At 46.1% G+C, this 19,215-nt stretch overlaps 1 protein-coding gene across 1 annotated transcript in view; it reads left to right on the forward strand.

The window, feature by feature from the left end:
* The first annotated feature begins 3,256 nt into the window (after positions 1-3,256).
* Positions 3,257-19,215, forward strand: part of LOC130157025 (heat shock factor protein 5-like) — a 28,091-nt gene continuing 12,132 nt past the window's right edge. The window contains 6 exon segments of the mRNA XM_056356175.1: positions 3,257-3,464; positions 4,005-4,574; positions 4,577-4,681; positions 7,415-7,789; positions 11,024-11,121; positions 16,115-16,632. Coding sequence (XP_056212150.1) covers positions 3,257-3,464; positions 4,005-4,574; positions 4,577-4,681; positions 7,415-7,789; positions 11,024-11,121; positions 16,115-16,390 — 1,632 coding nt within the window. The 3' untranslated portion in view covers positions 16,391-16,632.

The following is a 19,215-nucleotide window of genomic DNA, read 5'->3' on the forward strand; positions in this document are numbered from 1 at the left end:
ACAGCCATGTAAGGCTTGTCCTACCCTTAAAACTTTTTGTATCAGAAGATGCTTATCTAGCCAAACTGCTTTGCAACTCAGGCTGACCAGAGCACACCCGTTGCTACCGTAGCTCAGCTGACAGATAGTCTCTTTATGAAGCTGCATTAGCTTGGTGGATTAGGACCACCAACTAAATTCCTGCGCTCTGCACCCCAAAATCATGGTAGTAGTGCATGAATTTTTGGGAGCATGAATTTATAGAGCACTCGTCTTGATAAACATCAAAGTCATCAACCCTCTTTCCTCCACAGACAATGGAGTAGAGCCCTATGCTGGGAGCCCTCACCAGCATCTTCTGGTTCTCAAATGCTGAATTAGGGGGGCTGCCTGTCCTTGGAGCGAGTGTGCCCTGGGCTTGGGGGGTGTCACCTCAGTACCCTTCCTGTCCCCACCCCCACCCCCGCAGACTGCTCACCCATCAGACCCCAATTCACAGCACAGAAGGGTGCTGTCTGCATCCTGCTGACCCCACACCAGGGAACAGCAGGGAGTGAAATGAAACCGGTTTTATAGAGGGTGCAATTAAAGGAAGCAAGAAGTTCATCATCCCCCTTTAACAGGTGGTGAGTTTAGGTAAGCTGCTCTGATGACAGAACTGCTGTGCAGTTGGATAGCCACAGACTTCTGAACTTTGTGGAAGATAGGTCTTTGGTTTACATTTTGGTCACAAAGGATTTTTCTTCCCACTGACATACAGTCCTTGCCCTGACATACAGCAGACAAGCTAACAATAACATTTTTGTTCAGCTCTGCCGAATCAGTTTGCAAAATGTATAATTTACATCGTTAAGTTGGTAGGGTTTTTTTGTACTATACATATGTATAAGCAAGAGAAATGTAGAAAACTAGGAGGTTATTACAAAAGGTTGGAATGGAGGTTAAGTACTGGCAGAAGAGGATTATGAATTTCTGGCAAAGGCCCACCTTCTCGTCTGTACAATGGACAGATCTCTGGTGTCCCGCAGCAGGGAAGGAGAAAGAAAGCTAGCTGCAGAGAAAGGCACAGCTGTGAGAGAGGCAGACACCAGAGAGTAACTGCCATGGTACATGGCAAATAGGGGCGTGCGGGCTAACAGCAATTTGAGTTCACATGGGTGAAAAAGAAGGAAAGCACTGAGTTCATATGTCAATGATACAAATTAGTAATAAGCTATTTGTTCTTGCAGCTCCCATCACCTTTGGCTAATAACAATCTTTGACGATTTAAGTAACAATTTAAAGTCCTCAGGACCAAATTTAACCCACTGACCAAGAAGTGGCAAATGAATCCACTCTTGTGGCTGAAGTCAAGAATGGCCAGTGGTACGAAAGGGACCGCTGTTTCTGTGTGTTAGTTTTAGGGAATCATGCTCTGCATTTCAGTTATGGACTACGTATTGCTGGCTCTGCCCTGAGTTACGGATGATACACTAAAAACCTCACCTGTCCCACCATCAGGTAGTCATGGTCTTCTGGCACTCTTGCTGCACAAGGAGAGAGAAACCCAGATTCATTTCACTGAAGTAATGCAAAAGACAACCTCAGGAATGCCAAGAAGAATTTATTGTGAAATGGACATTTTTCTGGATTTTTCAGATTTGCTTTACTTAAGTTTTAGCTGTTTACACTGAGCAACATAATTCTTAATAAGTTATTACCGAGGGGAAAAAAATTGCAAAGCGTCTTGGGAAGATGACAGCATGAGCTTACTAGAATCGTAGGCCATTAATTCCTTGGGTAAAGCAACATCCTTCTGTGGTGCTGGATTTTAGGTTTGATATGACAACACTGACAAAATTTCTGCTTCTGGTTTAATTTGAAGTGTGAAACTCTGTTAAGCAACCCAACCCAAACATCATTTTCCTCACTTCAGCTATGCAGAAGAGCAGAGGGATTTTGCTTTCAGTTTAAAAATAGGAACAGTTTCCCATCAGCTTATTCAATTTTGTTCCCTTTCTGGAACTTACTGCGCTTTTACTTGCCTTGGTGGTTAGGGGCTGTGCTGTAAACCAAAGCAATAAGGACGACTTTAGTTAAAGAAGAGGTTTGGTTTTGTACCTTCTTGCTAAGAAAACTTACGACAACTCCAAGATAATGTATTTTGAGGTCACAAAACACACAGGTGCTCAGTCTTCTCACTACTGTCTTGCTTTGAGGGCAGCCAAGACAGAGGAATGTCATTTTCTTCTGCCACTGCTGGTGACCTGTGGGCAAATGCAAGCAGAGAGAGAGATCACCGCACTCTTCCTTCCCCAGCTCCCTGCTCTTCTTTGCCTGTTGGTTCGTAGCAGATTCCTGTTCTGCAGCGGTAAGGATGGTTCTGCTGGTTCCTGCAGTCTGCCTGCAGTCACAGCTGGCAGCACAAGGCTGAGGAGAGGGCAGATCTGCACCAGTGCAGCTCAGGCACCGCCTCAGAGCTGTGCCAGCGCACAGTGCAAGCACTCGCAGTGACAAAGGTGCCGCTTAAGAGTTCTGGCCTTTGTGAATGTAGCTAATCTTGTTCTTTTTTCCTCTCTCTTTTCTTCACACACACGCACCCCCCCACACCCTCCCTTAGCCAAGTAACATTGTGGTACCCAAAACATCCTGTGGCAATTAGTTCCCCGGTTTCCCTGTGATTAAGTACCTGATTTGATTTCTCCTGTTTGAAATCCTCCATGAGTCGTGCTTGCCTCCTTTACACTAACTACAACTTTACTACCTATATTTTTATATAACTGCCCCTCTGAAGATTCCTTCTTCAGTATTTCCTTCCGCTGAAGCTAGTTCTTACCCTCGCTGCTGATTTTCTCTGCCCCATTTTAACTCCACTTGATCTGTTCTGGCGTGGGGATCAGAACTGCACAGGTCTGGGGGGTTTTAGGGCAAATGTGACACAATTCCCGATTTGTTCCGTGTTCCTCTGCACTCCTTATAAATTCGCTTGTCCTTTTGTGAACTGCCAGTGGTTTTTAAGCCGACACTTTTGCTCTGCCGGCTGCATTCCTCCCGGAGGGGTACGCACCAGCCCGGTGCACCCCCGGCACATGGAGCAGCTCCCGAGCCCCCGCCGCCCGCGCCCCTCTCCGTCCCCGCCGCCCGCACCCCGCGGCAGCCGCGGCGCCCGGGCAGGTCCGGCTGCTCAGCAGAACCCGCCCCCGCCCCGCCCCTCCCCTCCCTGGGATTCGATGTTGTGTCACGTGGTCCTGCGGCCCCGCCCCCTTTCCCGCGCGCGGTCCCGGGGCGCCGGGCAGCCATGGCGGGGCGCGGGGCTGCGGAGCGCGTGTTCCCCGCTCTGCCCCGCCTGCAGCCGCTTTCCACGGCCCGGCGCCCGCCCGCGCCGTGGTTCAAGGACGTCCAGGCTGCCCCCGGGACGGCTGTGGGCTGGCAGCGGGGCCGCCCCGAGCGGCAGCTTCCGGCCCCGGGCCTCAGCCGCCCGGTCGCTCACGGAAGCTACGGCAGATGCTGGTGGCAGCGGAGCTGAGGGGCCGGCGGGGTGAGGGGACCGGCGGGGCGGAGGGGGTGGCCGAGGGGACCGGCGGGGCGGAGGGGGATGGCGGGGCTGAGGGACATGGCCCGGCTGAGGGGACATGGGGAGCTGAATGGACGGGGGGAGCTGAGGGGGATGGCGGGGCTGAGGGGGAGCTTGAGGGGGATGGCGGGGCTGAGGGGGAGCTTGAGGGGGATGGCGGGGCTGAGGGGGAGCTTGAGGGGGATGGCGGGGCTGAGGGGGAGCTGGGGGGGGGGCGGGGCTGAGGGGGAGCTGAGGGGGATGGCGGGGCTGAGGGGGAGCTGAGGGGGATGGCGAGGCTGAGGGGGAGCTGAGGGGGATGGCGGGGCTGAGGGGGAGCTGAGGGGGATGGCGGGGCTGAGGGGGAGCTGAGGGGATGGCGGGGCTGAGGTGGGGCTGAGGGGGGGGGCCGGGCTGAGGGGGGGCCGGGCTGCGGCCGTGCCGTGCCGAGGGACCGGGGCGCTGCGCGGACCAGCGCCGCGGCGGGGCTGAGGGCCGGGGGCCGCGCGCGGCGGGCAGCGCCTCGCAGGCGGGGCACGGAAGCGGAGGCCGCGCGGGCGGCGGTTGAGCGCGCGGCGGTTGGTGCCACCTACCGACACGGACGCGTCGCAGCAGCCCGTCCCCGTCAGTGCCGACACCTTCCCCGCCAGGCTGTGGCGGCTGGTCAACAGCCCGCGCTGCCGCTCCGTTCGCTGGGGCGCCTCCGGCCGGGGGCTGGTCATCAACCAGCCGCTCTGTGAGTGCGAGCTGCTGGGCGCCGGGCCGGCCGTCGCCGCGCAGCCGGGTGGCCGTGGGGCAGCGGCAGCCGCCGGTTTCTTCAAGACCAAGAACTTCAGCAGCTTCATCCGGCAGCTCAGTCTCTATGGCTTCCGCAAGGTGGGGATGTTGCCGGGGAGCAGTGTGGTGGGGCCCGGGCCTGGGCCGGGCCCAGAGGGTGGACAAGGCAACGGTGGCAACTGCACCGGGCCCCTGCATCGCTTCCGCAGCCCCCACTTTCGCCGCGACCGCCCCGACCTCCTCGTCCACCTGAAGCGCCTGACGAAGGGCAACAAGGCGAAGATGGCAGCGGGCTGGATGTGACCAGCCGCCCACCCAACCGCTTCCAGCGCTTGCCTGGCACGCCACTGAACGGGCAGCCGCTGCCTCCGCCCTCGACGCTCAGCAGGCCTGGTGAGTCAGAGTGGGCCATGTGGGGCCTTGGTGGGTTTTTGAGAAGCGCTGGGTGGCATGGGATTTGAAAATCAACGCTCTCCTGAGGGAGAAGGGTTACCTGTCCTTGCCGGTGGCATCTCAGTTCAGCTGGTGTAGGGAAGCTGTTGTTGTTTATGCAGGTAGATCTGCTGCCAGTAAGCATGAGTAGCATGGTTCACATGTATTTCAGGTTGCCTGTAGACTACAGTACAGTCTCCATTGCGTGCTACACTAAGAACACCCTTGCTCGATCTCTGTGGAGCTGGCACAGCTCTACCAGATGAACGTTACTGCTTCTTGCCCGTCAGTAAGGATGCCCATCAGTAGGGATGCTTAATATGCTGTCAGTACATGTGTGTGAAGCAGTGAGTCATGTGAAGTGATAACTAGAGCATCCTGTTAGTTTTGTGCAAAGGAGACGAGACCTGGTAGTAAGATTTTTGTCAGTTGTCTCCTGAAAAAGAATTCACAAGCTACGTAGTTTTTAAAACTGATTGAATGAGTAGGTGAGAGCTAATTAGAAAATAATACTGCTGAAAAGCCCTAGAACGTGTTTTCTTTCTTTCTAACCCTCTTTGAGAGGATCTGAGTTTTCCCAAGACAAGTGTGAGCCCTCAGGATTATTCCACAAATTTTGTATCGGCCCTAAAGCTTTGTAGTTGGTGCTGTGTAAGGAAGATGTGAATATCTTGCTTTGCAGTGCTCTTGGGCTGCTGCCAGAAGAGCACTCCGGCTTCCCATTCCCTTGGTGGCGTGTTAACTGTCATCTTCCTTGCAGCTGATACAGCAACGTGTTGGTTCAGCGCAGTGATCGGAGAAGACTTTAATAGCCTGGCTGGCTCTTGGACCCGAGTGATGCACCCCATGGGTGCAGAGCTGTAAGGTGCGGTGTAGGAGGAGCGGCAGGACTGTGCGACCAGAAGGGGAGAAGCAGTTGACGGTACTGCTGTCTGCAGCACCGGCTGGCCTTTAGAGCAGAGTAGGGTATCCCCATACTCTTGGTTACTGTGTCAGGGTAGGAACTGTCATCTAATTCAAGTGGTGTTTTCCGTGATGTGTGTGGAACTGCACGTGCAATACCAAGAAGACAAAATGAAGCATCTGAGAAGGGATGGAACTTATTTCAGTAGGGAGGCTAGGAAACATTTAAACTAATGATTTGATGTTAACCTTGTTAAGGCTAAGATGAGTCATTGCAGACTTCAGTGACATGGTTTGTCTGATGTAATGCAGACCATTGGTAAAGGAAATTATGAGAAAGAGATGACTTTCATTTTTTGTCCTCTGTTTTTATGGCTGCAGTTTCAGAGTTTTTGCTCTAGGAGTCTCATTTTCTAGAAAGACAGAACAAGGAAAACATTGGGGTTTCTATGCAGTCAAGTTCTGACAGGCTGACAATGCACTGTGCGCTCTGTACTGACTGTTTAGGGGCACGTCTGTTCCCAGTGTCTTGCAGGGTGTAACGCTCTGTTAAACATTCAGGAACAATTCCTGGACAGCAACTGGAGGTTGGTAACTTGGCATCCCGTGGTGTCTTGTTTACGTGTTAGAACTAGATAATCTTCATGTCCCTATCCAAAGGTAAAATATAAACAAAAGAATTTTCATACCCCTGTTCCTTCTCTGTTTATAAATGGTGAAAGTACTGAACAGGAAATAAACGGTCCTATACATTAAGTCTTAGCAAATCTTCAGGGTCAGCTGGTATTTATTTAGTGATTCTTAATGGTTAAATGTGAACTTGCAGAATAATGACTGTATGTTACTGATTTCATCAGAGGAGTGCAAGAGGTAAATGTGAGGCTATTTTTAAAAAAAGTCCTTTTGGGTGAGAATTGGAAACTACAGGTCTGAGAAAGCCTGGCTTCTAGATAAACCCTATTGACGTGAACCATCCTGAAACTTGTAATTCTCATGGCTAAATGCAATCCTGCAGGGGAGTCACAAATGCAGTAGTTCTTGCAGAAATCAATGAGCACAGGCGTTTGCGGTGTTACTGTCAGTGTTTCCACAAAGTCACCAAAACAGAAATTGAGCTGTCATGGTATAAAAGCAAATACCATTTCATGAAACAGTAACTGTCTGAGAGAGGAAACTATAAAATAATAGAGAAGAATAAAAGGACTGTCTAAGAAATAACAAAATGGCAAAGACTGGGATATTTTAGTCTGCACTGAACTAGTTGAGCTGAGAAAAAATTGGCTTTGAAATTTTTTTCTTGACCAAATAAATGACTTGTCATAAAGTACTTGCAAAGTCCATTGGAGGATTTTGACGTTGCCCTTCCCTTAGCTGTTTGTGAGCTGTCAGTAGTGGAGTTTGGTCAAATCTTGCTTTATGATGTCCCTTTTTTAAAATGTATTGTCTGATTTAACACACAGTATTTTCAAAATTGCTTTTGTTTGGTTTAGTAAGTTACTACACATTTTGATTTATAGCACATTTCTAAATATGGGTAACTCGTTACTGCCAGTTTAAGGAGATTGAATGCTACGCAGACACCTCTGGGTTGGCGCTTCGCTCGTGTGCCACACAGCAGTTAGTGCATGCTCGAGTCTAAGAGTACAGTCTCCTTTCTGGATTAAGTACGCTGGAGCAAAGGTAGTCTTCCCAAATCATGTTGTAGAGCCTTGGCTCCTCATATTGCCTTTCTTTGCCTGTGAAAACTCCTTTCCTTAACACTTGTTTCGCTTTATTTTGTACCCACTGCAGGACTGCTGACTGTAGGACAGTTTCATCAACTTTACGGTCAAGGTGTTTTCCCTCCTTACTCCTACATGGCAACCTCGTGCCAAGCCCCCAGCACTTTACCAGCACAAAGATTAGATCCGACTCCAGTCCCTTCCACTTGGATCCAGCAGGGACCACTTGGGTTGCTGCCAGGGCAAGGGGCTTCCCCAGCTTTTCCAGATAAAGGGGCTGCGTTTCCTGTACTCCAGACACTTCCAACAGGAGCCACGTACACCCTCCAGCCTGTGGCTTCTCTTCCGCCACTTCAGCAAGGGACTCAAAGCGTTGCCGCATCCATTGCAAATTGCAGCAGCTCTGCATCTTCAGTGCCGTACTCACAAGCCTGCTATCCAACAGGTATGAAAAAAAATTTCTGCATTTGCTTTTCAAAAATAGATTTTAAAGTGAGACTTTCCAATATTTTTCTACAATACTCCGCCATGTGTATATCTCAAGTGAGAATTAGAAAGTGTCAAGTCTAAAAGGAAGATGGACCTAAAGCAAAAGGAGTTTCTGTTTGGTATTCGTGCCCTTCCTCCAGATTTTGTGTGTCCCCTGGTGATTTTCTGGATAGCCTTTCTGTTGAGGTGAAAGGGCGAGGAGAAGAATATTTGTCCAATACTAGTCGGTGTGAGGCTAACTTTCATTTTTGTTTTTTTAATTAAGCAAAACTTGGACAATGATATTAAAGCACTGAGACCTTGTTAAGAAGTAGTATCCTAGGCCTTGGTCTCATGTTTTTCCAGGTTAAGGTTTTAAACTCAAAGATCAGTCAAAAGTATTGTGCAGAACAGGGGTCCTCAAACTTTATAAACAGGGGGCCGGCGCGCGGATTAGATGGCAGGAAGTCATCTGTGTCTGCTTGGTTTCCCCCTCCAACCCCCGGTGGGGTGGTGGTGGTGTGGGTGTTCTGTAAATAGGGGGGGCTGGATTGAGGACCCTGGGGGGCCATATCCGGCCCGTGGGCCGTAGTTTGAGGACTCCTGGTGTAGAATATTTCATTCTGCTCATACTATTTTTGTATCTACATTTTTTTTCTTGCTTAGCTTCTTTATGTTGTATTTTTTTATGCACTGAAAACTAGAAAGTACAAAAGTCTTGGCTCCTTTCTTTTTTCTAAATTATTTCTGCCACAATTGTCAGTCTCACTTAATCACTCAATTGCAAAGTAAATCAGTCTCACTGAAGTGTTTTTATTCTTCAGAAGAGGAGTTGAAGCAAATTACTGTTCTTTTCCTTGCCCTTACCTTGAATGGGAAAAATCACATGATAGGGTATTTTCTGGGGAGTGGTGGTGTATTTGTTGTGGGTTTGTGGTGTTTTTTTTTAGTTTCCCTAAAACTTCTGAAATTCAGAACAGTGACTCTTTCCTTGAACAAACTAAAGCTCAGTTGTTATTCTTTCCTTCTGCCTGCTCCTCCTTTGGCAGCCGCACCTTCACAAAGACAGCTATCTATCCCTGTTTAGAAATCCTACACAGTGAAATCATTACATCTTTTGTGCATGTCTTCTGAGACCTCTGCTGAGAACATTTCGGACAATAATCAACAGTTTCTGTAACGTCATTTTTGTCAAGGAAGGGTTCTGAGGAGCTGGGCATTTCTTGTAGACACACTTAAATGTTTAAGAGACAGGCAACTTCTGCCACGTGCTCCTTGCCTTGTGCTCCTTATGCAAAGATTTCTGTGGTGGCCAGAGTGTGGAGCCTGCCTTACCAGCTGCTAACTATCAAGTCTTCTCCCAGGAGCAGGTGTCCTGAGAGCCATAGAATGGTTTGGGTTGGAAGGGACCTTAAAGATCAGCAAGTTCCCACCCCCCTGCCATGGGCAGGGACACCTTCTATTAGACCAGGTAGCTCCAAGCCTCATCCAGAATACTTGCTTAATTAAGGTGGGAGGTGGTCCCCGCTTTGCGTTTCTATTGGTTACAGAGCATAGGCTGAAACTCATCATGATGAATTGTAGTTGTCTCTGTCTCAGCTAAGGCCCCAGCCCTCTCCCGTAGTCAAGGGAAGGAAAGGGGCGTCTCGGGTGCGATTTCACGTAGCTCGGTTTAGAGTTTGTCTTGGGGTAAGATTACTGGTGTCCTGGAAGTGCCTGTTTTGAAGTACTGCCTGTAGGGGAGCTGAGGGAGACCAGCGTAGATTTAGACATGAATATGGAGATCTCTCTCACTGGATGACGCTCGTTGCTTTAAGTTTAAAGGATAACTTGGCTATGTTGCTCAGGTAGAATCTTCTCGGGTGGGAGGTGGGTGCGAGAACGCAGTGAAAACATACCAAATTTTGCAAGGTGTAATCAAAACTAAAATACAGAAACTTAGGGAATCTGAGGCGTTTGAAACCTCCAGTGAATTAATTAGCGTTTCTGAGAGTGTAAGTGACATTTCACTGGAGTATGATAAATCTTTTAATTTTCACTGTCACTCTAGGACTGTCTCAGCGGTTTTACTTCTGTGCCTGTGTATCTCTTAATCTCTCTGCTATCCTTTCTTCTATATATTATAACATACAGAATGCTGAAAGCGTGTTTCTTCAAATGTCCACATGAAAAAGTCTGGTTTCCTTCATCATGAAAGCACAGCAGCAAGATTAGTTTGTTTGGAAAGTGATAGTTAACCTTAAGATATGTATTTAGTAAGTGAGAGAACTAAAGAATGTATGTTCAATCTTATTCTTGACTCTCTTCATTTCACTTTTGAAGTCCCATTAAATGAAATCAAAGTAGAACTTTGTCAAAAGATTTCTTTTTGTGTGTATTCAAACTTGTTTGTTAACTTCCGTGACAAAAAGATTTCCCTGGTTTTTCATTATGATTCTTATTGAAAAGTCAGTAACATAAAATATGCTCATCTAAGTCTTTTTTTCCCCACTAGCCTTAGACCATAATTAGTTTAAGGATTTAGTTCTGTTTACTTTCAACTATCTGCAAAACCTTTGACAGTAGTAGAATCGCGTCAAAGAAATGCATTGAAGCTTTATTATCCGAGAGTGTCTAATAATGAAAAATCAGTCATGGAGACCATGTGAGAAATATTAGTTATTGGTGCCACCTGACAGTGCAAGTCCAGTCGCGCCTTTTGAATGCATCTGTGGCTGTAGGGTTCATTTACCTATGAAGACCTTTCTGGTGAGTGGTAGTTTAGGAGTAGTCATGATATTCTTCGGAATGATACACTCTTGGTTAAGATAATTCATTTTCTTTGTAAGTCTTAAAATTCACATGGTCACAAGTGTGTATGAACACCTAGGCTCAGCTATGTGAATACGCTTTCTGTGGTGTATTGTGACAAGAAACTCAAGCAGCCAAATCAGAGAGGTGATACTAAGACACAAAAGACTCTGATTATGAGGTTTCTGCATGTATGTGTGTGTGTTACCAATTTTACAATATATATTTTTAATACATCTATACATATCTTAAATATTTTTAAGGTTAAGAAATTGGTCTTAAAATGACTTGGGAGGTAACAATAAATTTCTGGAATGTCGTTTACTGTGTGATTATTGAAATGTTTAATCGAAGTAAGCAATAGAACTGCACACCAGACACAAGTTCCGGCAGTCTGATAGCTGTGTTTGAATTCTTGCAGCCACACCGCAGAGTTGTTCAGCAGCAGCCCACACAGATCCTCTGGCTGGCTGTGCTGGTCCTACTGCTTCAGCGTGCACCCACGACAGCTTTCTCCAGGTGAGCGTAGCCTACTGAAAGGAGGTGAAAGAGAAGGAGATTGTATGAATGAACTGCAGGTTTATACACTTGTGAAATTAAGGATATAAATTTGAAAACTGATCTGCTTGATGAAGTGAAAGTGATGTGGTTTACAAATACCTATTTCAAAGAACCACTGAATGTTAAACGGGTAGTTTTGTAATTCAGGTTAGGTTTCAGGGTAGCAGCATAGTGGGTGTCCTCATCAGTGGAGTGTTTTTGCTTGACTTCACCAGAATCACTTTTAGTTAATGAGCCTGCATTTGTATTTGAAGAATGTTCTTGCCTGGACAAAAAGAGATTCTTTAATATTATGAAAATACTGAGAAGCAGCTCCACTTCTTTGTCCCGGACAGCTTCCTGCAGTCCTGAGTTTGATTTGATGAACGAGGAAAACTAAGGTGACTTTGTGGAATGGGCCCCACCTCAGAGATCTCTTATTAAAGATAACTCCAGTACTTCTTGTAAATGCTTTATGTAATTTTAGTGGAAACTGCGCCTTATTTGGAGGGCCTGGCTTATCAGATATCAGAAGATCTGAAGTAAAAATGCAAGAGCTTCCTTTTCTATTACAGCATAACGCATATACTTTTTTCCCCCTCACAGAGGACAAGCGAAGCAAGTTATGCTTATGCGTGTTGAAAAAGGGTTGACCTACCCAAGCTTGATCATCCAGTTTCCTGTCTTGCAAATATCAACCTTTCTCTTTTATTCGTGACTTCTTTTAAAAAATAAGCTTATCCAAGATGGGCAGGTTATGGCCAGGGTAACACGTTAGTGTAAGGCTATAAATAGCCAACAGCCAGTCATGCCGTCGATATTGTAGTATTTATTTTTCGCACAGTGCATCTTTGTCCTCTCACTTTCATTGTGAGCTGCTTTTTTCATCCAGGACATGAGGATCCATCTGAGCGATGGGCAGTCACAATTAAATAGCTTATCTCGGAAGGCCGAGATCCATGGGATAGTAAATCATTCCAAAGGAGTTGTCAGAGGTGGTGTTGTGGCTAGATTGAAGGATAATATACAGTGTCCGAAGGGTCTAGTAAAAATCAGTTGTTTGGAGAAGCGAGTCCATGGGCAGTGTGTGGAGTCAGAAGAGCTTTAGGCCACTTGCTAGTGGTTGCTTTGTTTCCTGGAAACCCCCAGCAAAAAGCTGCCAAGCATCTGGGCAGACAGAAGGCCAAAGGCAAGCAGTGCCCTGTATCAGTTCCACCAGGTCAGTAACCGGCTGTCTCTGAGCAGGGTAACACAGCTATCGTACCGCGTGGATCAACGGGACTTCTTGAGATTTCCGAGTCTTAGCATAGCCTAGGTCATTTCTCCTGGAACGTGGTGACAGGCTGTGCAGGTGGTACAGAAGACAGCAGTTTGCCTGCGGTTCTTGCTGAGCTGTGGGGAATAATCAGTTTGCCTTTTGTGTGTTCTGGGGCATATACTTCCCCAAACTTCTGCTGGGCGATGTGGCAAGCTGCAGTATTGAGCATCCTGCCCGGCTGGCGTATTGATCATCCATCAGTAACCACTTGCACAAATCCTCAAAAGCGGTAAAATTTATCAGCCCTGGCTGACTAAGCATTTTTATTGTTCTTCACAAAAAATAGAACTATTGCATGGTATATTTCCTATCGTTCCACTCGATACCTTCTACCAGTTGCAGGAATTCAGTGCGATGCTGTTGAAGTGTGGTTTGCGGGGCGTTTTAGGCTGTTTGGTCACGCTGTGTGCTGCTAGGTAGGAGTGGCAAAGCCTATACGAAACTGCTGGACCAGTCCCGAAGACAGCGAACCGTATCGGCACACTAGTAGTCAGCAAGCTGGTTACCAGCCCCGTTTCTGTTGGATCCAGACGGTGCTTTGTGGTCTCAGAAGGAAAAGCGGGCACTCTTGGACAAGGAAGCCTAACCTTGTGCTGTTCTTACTGGGTCTTGCAGAGAGCATCACTTTTAAGTTTAGGAGAGATTTAAGACAGGTGGAGTTTCTGGGTCTTGGGGGCCAGCTGCTGGGCTTGTACAGTACGCACCTGAGCTGCTGAAAGTGTTAGGTGACCCTGACTGGAACATGGGCAGACCAGGCCGGTAACTAACTGGTTGGTTGGCTGCAGTTTGCTCTCCAGGAAAAGCTACAGAGAATTACTGCATGGAATGGCAAGGGGACATAGGTGGTTATACCCAGACATGGTGGCTGATGATGGTGTATCTCACCAGGTTTCTGAAATCGGGGTTTCAGAGGTTTGTATTACACTCTCATCACGGTTGGTTACAAAACAGGGAGCTCAGGTACAACTTCTTACCCATTTTTTCATTTGGGTTCTCTTAAGTGGGGTTTGGATTAGTGTGATGAATCAGTATCCTTGGGTAGGAATGAGTCTTTTGAGAGACCTCCTGCTATCTTCTGCAACAGCAGTGCTGGCAGCTCACAACCATTAGCTCAATACTTCCCCGCTGCTTTATCATAGATGTGAACTGAGGCTACATATGGGATTTCAGCGATTTTTTTTTTTTTTTTTCCCTGCCCCCACCTCGTTTTGTTTTTTTTTTAATAGCAGCCCTGCCGTTTGATTATTGCTATTACCGTGGTTATTAAGCTGTCGGTATTTCCTTGTGGAACTGAAGCAAGAGGTAACGGGAAATGGAAGAAATAAACGTGCAAGAAAAAAGAAGAACTTTCTGACCTTAAAAGCAGTCCTAAGTAGTTTGCTTTTATTTGTAATAAGGAATGATAATCAGCCATGTTATTTCAAAAAGAAATCAAGTCTGAACTAATTCCGATTGCCCAAGCACTCAAGCCAGATTTGTGTAGTCCTAGCGGTCCCTGAAAAGGTGTGGTTGTGCTTTAATTCCTGCACACGCTACGCTAATCTTGTAAGTGAAATGCCCGTCTTCTCTTTCACCACTTCTGCTAAGTTAGACCATTTTTCCTCTTGAGCTTGAATGACCAGCAAGCTATTAGTCTTTCAGGCCCTGACTTCTCAATCTTTTATCGGTTTTCCTTGTTTCATTGCTGCCTCCCCCATCCTTCTCCAGGTGAACTAAAAGGATTTAAATTGTAGCTTTGTGTGGCCCCTTTCTCCTGTTGGAAATACACACGAGATCCTGTAGTGCATCCAAGAGGACAATATGTGCTATAACAGCTTCAAGCTGAGGTCCCCTAAGAAGGGGCAGAAAAAGCTTCAGTATGGGTGGGTTGGTTGGTTGGTTTTTGGCAGGGATGATCTTATTCCTGGATGGTTTGGTAATCCAGATCTTACTTAGAATCCTGACTACTTATGACACTAAACAAGCAATGCAACAGAAATGAAACACCTTATTAACATTTTAAAAAAATAGAACTGAAAAAAAAATCAAATGAGAGGAATAATGTTTGAACCTATCTCATAAAAACATAAAGGTGGCTTAGCCTTTAATGAAAAGATTTTGCTTAACTAAACCTAAATTTCTCAAATTCCAGGTTTTATTTCCCCCTCCGTTTCCCCCCACCCTCCACAGTTTGTGGCTATCTGCAAACTGGCACATCTACACGAATCCACGCTAGGACTTGACTTCACACACCCAGGAGACAGGATCTCATCTCTTTGTGGTATCTCCATCAGGGAGAGACCAAGTCCTTCACTGGCATTTGATCTGATACGGCTTTCCTAGTAGGTGATCCTGTAGCTTCCTGTTCTCTAATTTACTCGTCTCTGGAAGTAGCTTTTCATTAACCATGACCTCAGCTAAAAGGTCTAAGGATAGTCAGGCACTAAGGACTACTCCTTCATACTGGATCTCTTCCAAAAGAAGGCTGTATTTTAAATAGACCTGAGTTTCTGTTCAACATCATTGTATGACTTGTATTTGTCAGAAGAAATGACCCTTCTAGTGTCCTTTGACTGAGTCACCTCCAGAAGAAGTAGCAGTACAGACACTGGCTGTTAAAATGTCATCTATCATTTCACTTGGGTAGGACTTGCTGCTTTGGAAAAACTCTTTCATTGTCTTCATTCTGTTTTAAAGGTTATTCGATATATAGGAATGCTACTAAAAAAATCATCACTGGATTGCTGATTGTGTCCTGTCGTCCTGTGATGTCATTACAGTGAAAAATTTTAGTAGTGTTCAGACCTGATCTGTGATGGCAAAGGCAGTCTCTGTAGGTTCTACAAGAAGTGTTTCTGACCTGAAATTCTGTCGGGTTTTTATGCAGATCGATGCAGACTTTGGGTTGTGCCTCTGTGGGACACTGTCATGACCGGAGAGTCCAGATGTGAGGCTGTGACAGGCAGGGCAGTTTTGCAGTATTTGCTTTCACCGGTATTTGAACTCCCACTCATCCTGGGACTGGGGCGTTCCTGGGGGGCACCCCTTGTGTAGATGTGCCTATGGACAATCACTTGAGGAGGAAAATGGTATTATTGGTTAAGAAGCGGTGAGTTCCTCAAGTTGTGTTGTCCATATGCACATTTACAGCATGTGGACCTTTTTCTTTTGCTTAAAAATGATGTGGTTTATACTGATTTTTTTATACTACAACAACAGGAATGCTTGAGTTTTAGAAGGAACTGAAGGCGGGTGGATTTTCTCTCTCATTTTCTATTACGTATGTGGCACGTGAAGAGGGTGGTTCTAGTGTACCCCCACAGGTCCTACTAAGACCAGAAGTCTCTGATTTGAATGCTTGGGTATATTTAACACCTGCGGTGCAAAGGGTGTGCAGACAATGCATCTGCAGGCATACACCAGCTCCTAGTAAGTAACCTTCTCTCCAGGATAGACCATGAATAGAAGAAAGGAAGCGTGCCAAGAGTAAGGTGGTTAATGAAAACCAAGACAAAGCAGTAGCTTTTTTCTTTTTTCTTCTGGTTAAACTTGCTATTAAACTGAGAATAACGGACAATCTTTCAAGCTTTTGGATAAATGGATAAACAGAATCAATACACATCCTGTCATGGTAATTTTTTGATACACAAGTTCACTGTATTTTGTTTTTTCCAGAATCCTCCAATACAGTCATCTTATGAAGCTGAACTGATGCCGTCTGACTGGCTATGTAATATATCTGAAGAAAACAAGAAGGCAGAAGTCAGTCTTGAAGCCACGTTTCAGGTTGCCGCTGAGGTGCATTCATCATGCAAAGCTGAAAAGGTGGGAGTGGCACCTGTAGAGAGCCAGTATTCGATCCTGGAGTTTAATGGAAATCAGGCACCGCCTGTTAATAGTTACGCACCACCTTCAACTGAGGAAGGCCAGCTGGAATGTCTCACTCTGTAACTTCAGACACATCATTTCTGGTGGAAGCAGATGGAGCACTGAATTTGTCTCCATTACAGCCTTCTGACATTCTTTGTGCTGCCGATCCCACTCTGTCTATAGAAACTGCTGCTGCTGCTAAAATACTACAAGAACTTCTGACCACACAGGAAGCAGATGAAAAACGGAGCAAAGAACCAGATCACCGCCCAGCTGAGTTCTCCCTCATGTTTTTTCAGGAAGAATTGTTCAGTCCAGAGCAGGTAAGGGGAGGTAAACCAACATCTTTCTTGAGCTAACTATATTTGATAGTAATGCTAGGGTCTGGACCGGTAGCTTTTCAATATTCTTGCCTGCTTAAGAACTGAAGGCTTCTTTAATTAAGCTTTTAATGTACAGTGAAGGGTTTGCTTGGTAAAACAAGATATAAAAAGACGGAATGAAAAAGTATCCCATGTTTCCCATGTTAATGAGCATGACATGTGTCAGCCTGTTGGCCAAGTTAGGGTGCTCATTTGCATGGGAAACATGCGTAGTGCAGGTGTATTCGTGGTGATGAAGTGGATGCTTTTTTAGGTTGTAACATACCATCTTTAATCTCCAACAAAGAAGAGTATTTTGAGAATTGCTGCTGGAGGCAGATTTTTGCTTAAATTTAGATAAACGGTTAGATTGTTTCTGATAAATAGTTGTAAGTTCTGTTTTCTGTGGAAAGTATAGTTTATTGACATTTGACTGGTATAAAGCATCTTCATTGGTTTATACTTTGTGGTGTACAACAAGTTGTAATTGTACTTCGGTCTACCTGTACCTGGTCTTCCCGGTATGTAAAATTGTAAGTCTCATGAGGGGTGAGGGGCATTCTAGATGTTACTCTGTTAAGGCAGCAAATGCGTGCTCTGCTTTTTGTTTTGTTTTGTTTTGAAAACAAGGTAAGCTCAGGAGATTGACTGCATCTGTTTCTGCTGCATGAGACCTACCTTGCATGTAGGCACTCAATCTCATTTTTGTGTGTGCATTGAAGCTACTGTCTTATTGTTCTGTCGGTAGCTTGACGCCTTCACTGAAGTTTCTAGATCGGAAATCATCAGCTGGCGCAAACCTCCCGTTGTTGCTTTCAGCGTTATAAAGATTAGTATCTTCCTCTTGGGTATCTTTCTAGAAAGGGGTGTGTATCCTGATCAAGCCTCTGCATAGCTCAAGCCTAGACTAGACCTTCTGCTCAGTACCGTGTAGGGAAGAGCACATCCCTGTGCTAGTGCATAGAGTTGGCAGCACTCCTTAATTGGTGCCCACTCATTATATTAAGTGTTGACCGCACTTTAAATGTTGTCAGTTTTAGAATTTTGGAACTGCATTTTTAGAATGATAGGTTGTCCCTTGTTGAAGGCCTTTGGAGTCCGTGACCCGAACTTCCTTGTCAAGAACTGGGGGAATTAAGCACACGAACCACGTAGTTGTTTGGGAGGGAGGTTTTGTATATTTGTGAGAATCCTGATGTTGGTCCTGGACTGTAACGGGTTAAATAACTGGCCTCATTTTTTGAGCAATTGAAAAGCAATTCAGGGACTGTTCAGCGTTTTGTTTGACAGATTCCCTCTTTCTGTTAGAACTACTCTTCAACTAGTCTCCTCCTCCCAAAGTCGGGAGAGGGAAGGTTAACTTTAACACCCTACTTGTCCAGAGCCTGGGGTCATGGCAGGTGCAGAACTCTCCAGAGGAGGCTTCGGTGCCTGTACTCCTCACATCAGGCTCCAGCACAGTTTTCTTCCTCATCCCTGAATCTGGAAGCACTCAGGCTTTCAGTGGCTGTTGGTACCATGTGTTTTAGAGCAAGCTTATGACAGAATAGTGGGCGTGCACAGAAGACCGCTCTATTCCTCTCTACACAAGCAGAGGGGGAGCAAATTCCTCCACTGTTCATACAAGAGCATCAGAACAGCTCTGCTGGGTCAGATCAAAGGTTTGTCTTGCCCAGCGTCAAGTCTCAAAACAACAACTGTAACCTGATGTGTAGGGAAGAGCAAGAACAAGGAGCGCAAACAGAGCAGGGCATTCCTGCTTACACATTCCAGCTACTTTCAGCCGGAAGACTTGCGATGATGCTGTGTACTTCATCTTGGGTTTCTGCTCTGTGGACTGAAGTCAGCCCTTGAAACTGTCGGTTTTAGCATACGGGACCTTTTGACCAAGCTGGTACTGTTTTGTTTTCTGTTTCGTTCACAGTATTTCCCAGCATTTAATTATCTTGTGACCAGCACTGAGCCTTGAACTGTCTTCCTTGTAGAAGTAACAGTTTAGTAGAAACCTGCTTTATTCTGTTTTCCCGATTTCCTAAAAGACAGCAAATTAAAGAGCAGCTCTTTACATGAAAAGAGTTAGTACATTCAACAGTTCAGATCCAGCGTTGTCCTCTCAGCCTCAGTGAATTTCTGTCCTAGACTTTTAGAGGCTTTGGCCTTCTATGGGCACCTCTTATTCCACTCCTACTCCTAAGAAATGTTTTATTTTCTTCTTAAAGTGGAAATAGAACATTTCTGTAATGCTTGATCAAGAGGAATTTGCCTCTGATTTCGTTCAGTCTCCTTGGCAGCATACCTATGTGAAGGCTGAAACGCTTGCTTTCTTTGGGGAAGGTGAATCCAGCAAACCCCGTTCATGCGAGTTGCTAATTTTAGTACCTCAGCTTCCCATCATGGTTCCAGCTGGGTATAGGTATAGTCCAGTCAGTGTCTCGTAAGTCGTGTAAGTAGTGAGATGCAGCAGTTTTGGCGTTTTTCAGTAACTGAAGTGAAAAGGCAAAACTTTCACGTCTGTCAGCTTTGGTAGCTTTGCTTGATTCTCTG

The sequence above is a fragment of the Falco biarmicus genome, chromosome 11 (genome assembly GCF_023638135.1).
Source record: "Falco biarmicus isolate bFalBia1 chromosome 11, bFalBia1.pri, whole genome shotgun sequence".
Lineage (NCBI taxonomy): Eukaryota > Metazoa > Chordata > Aves > Falconiformes > Falconidae > Falco > Falco biarmicus.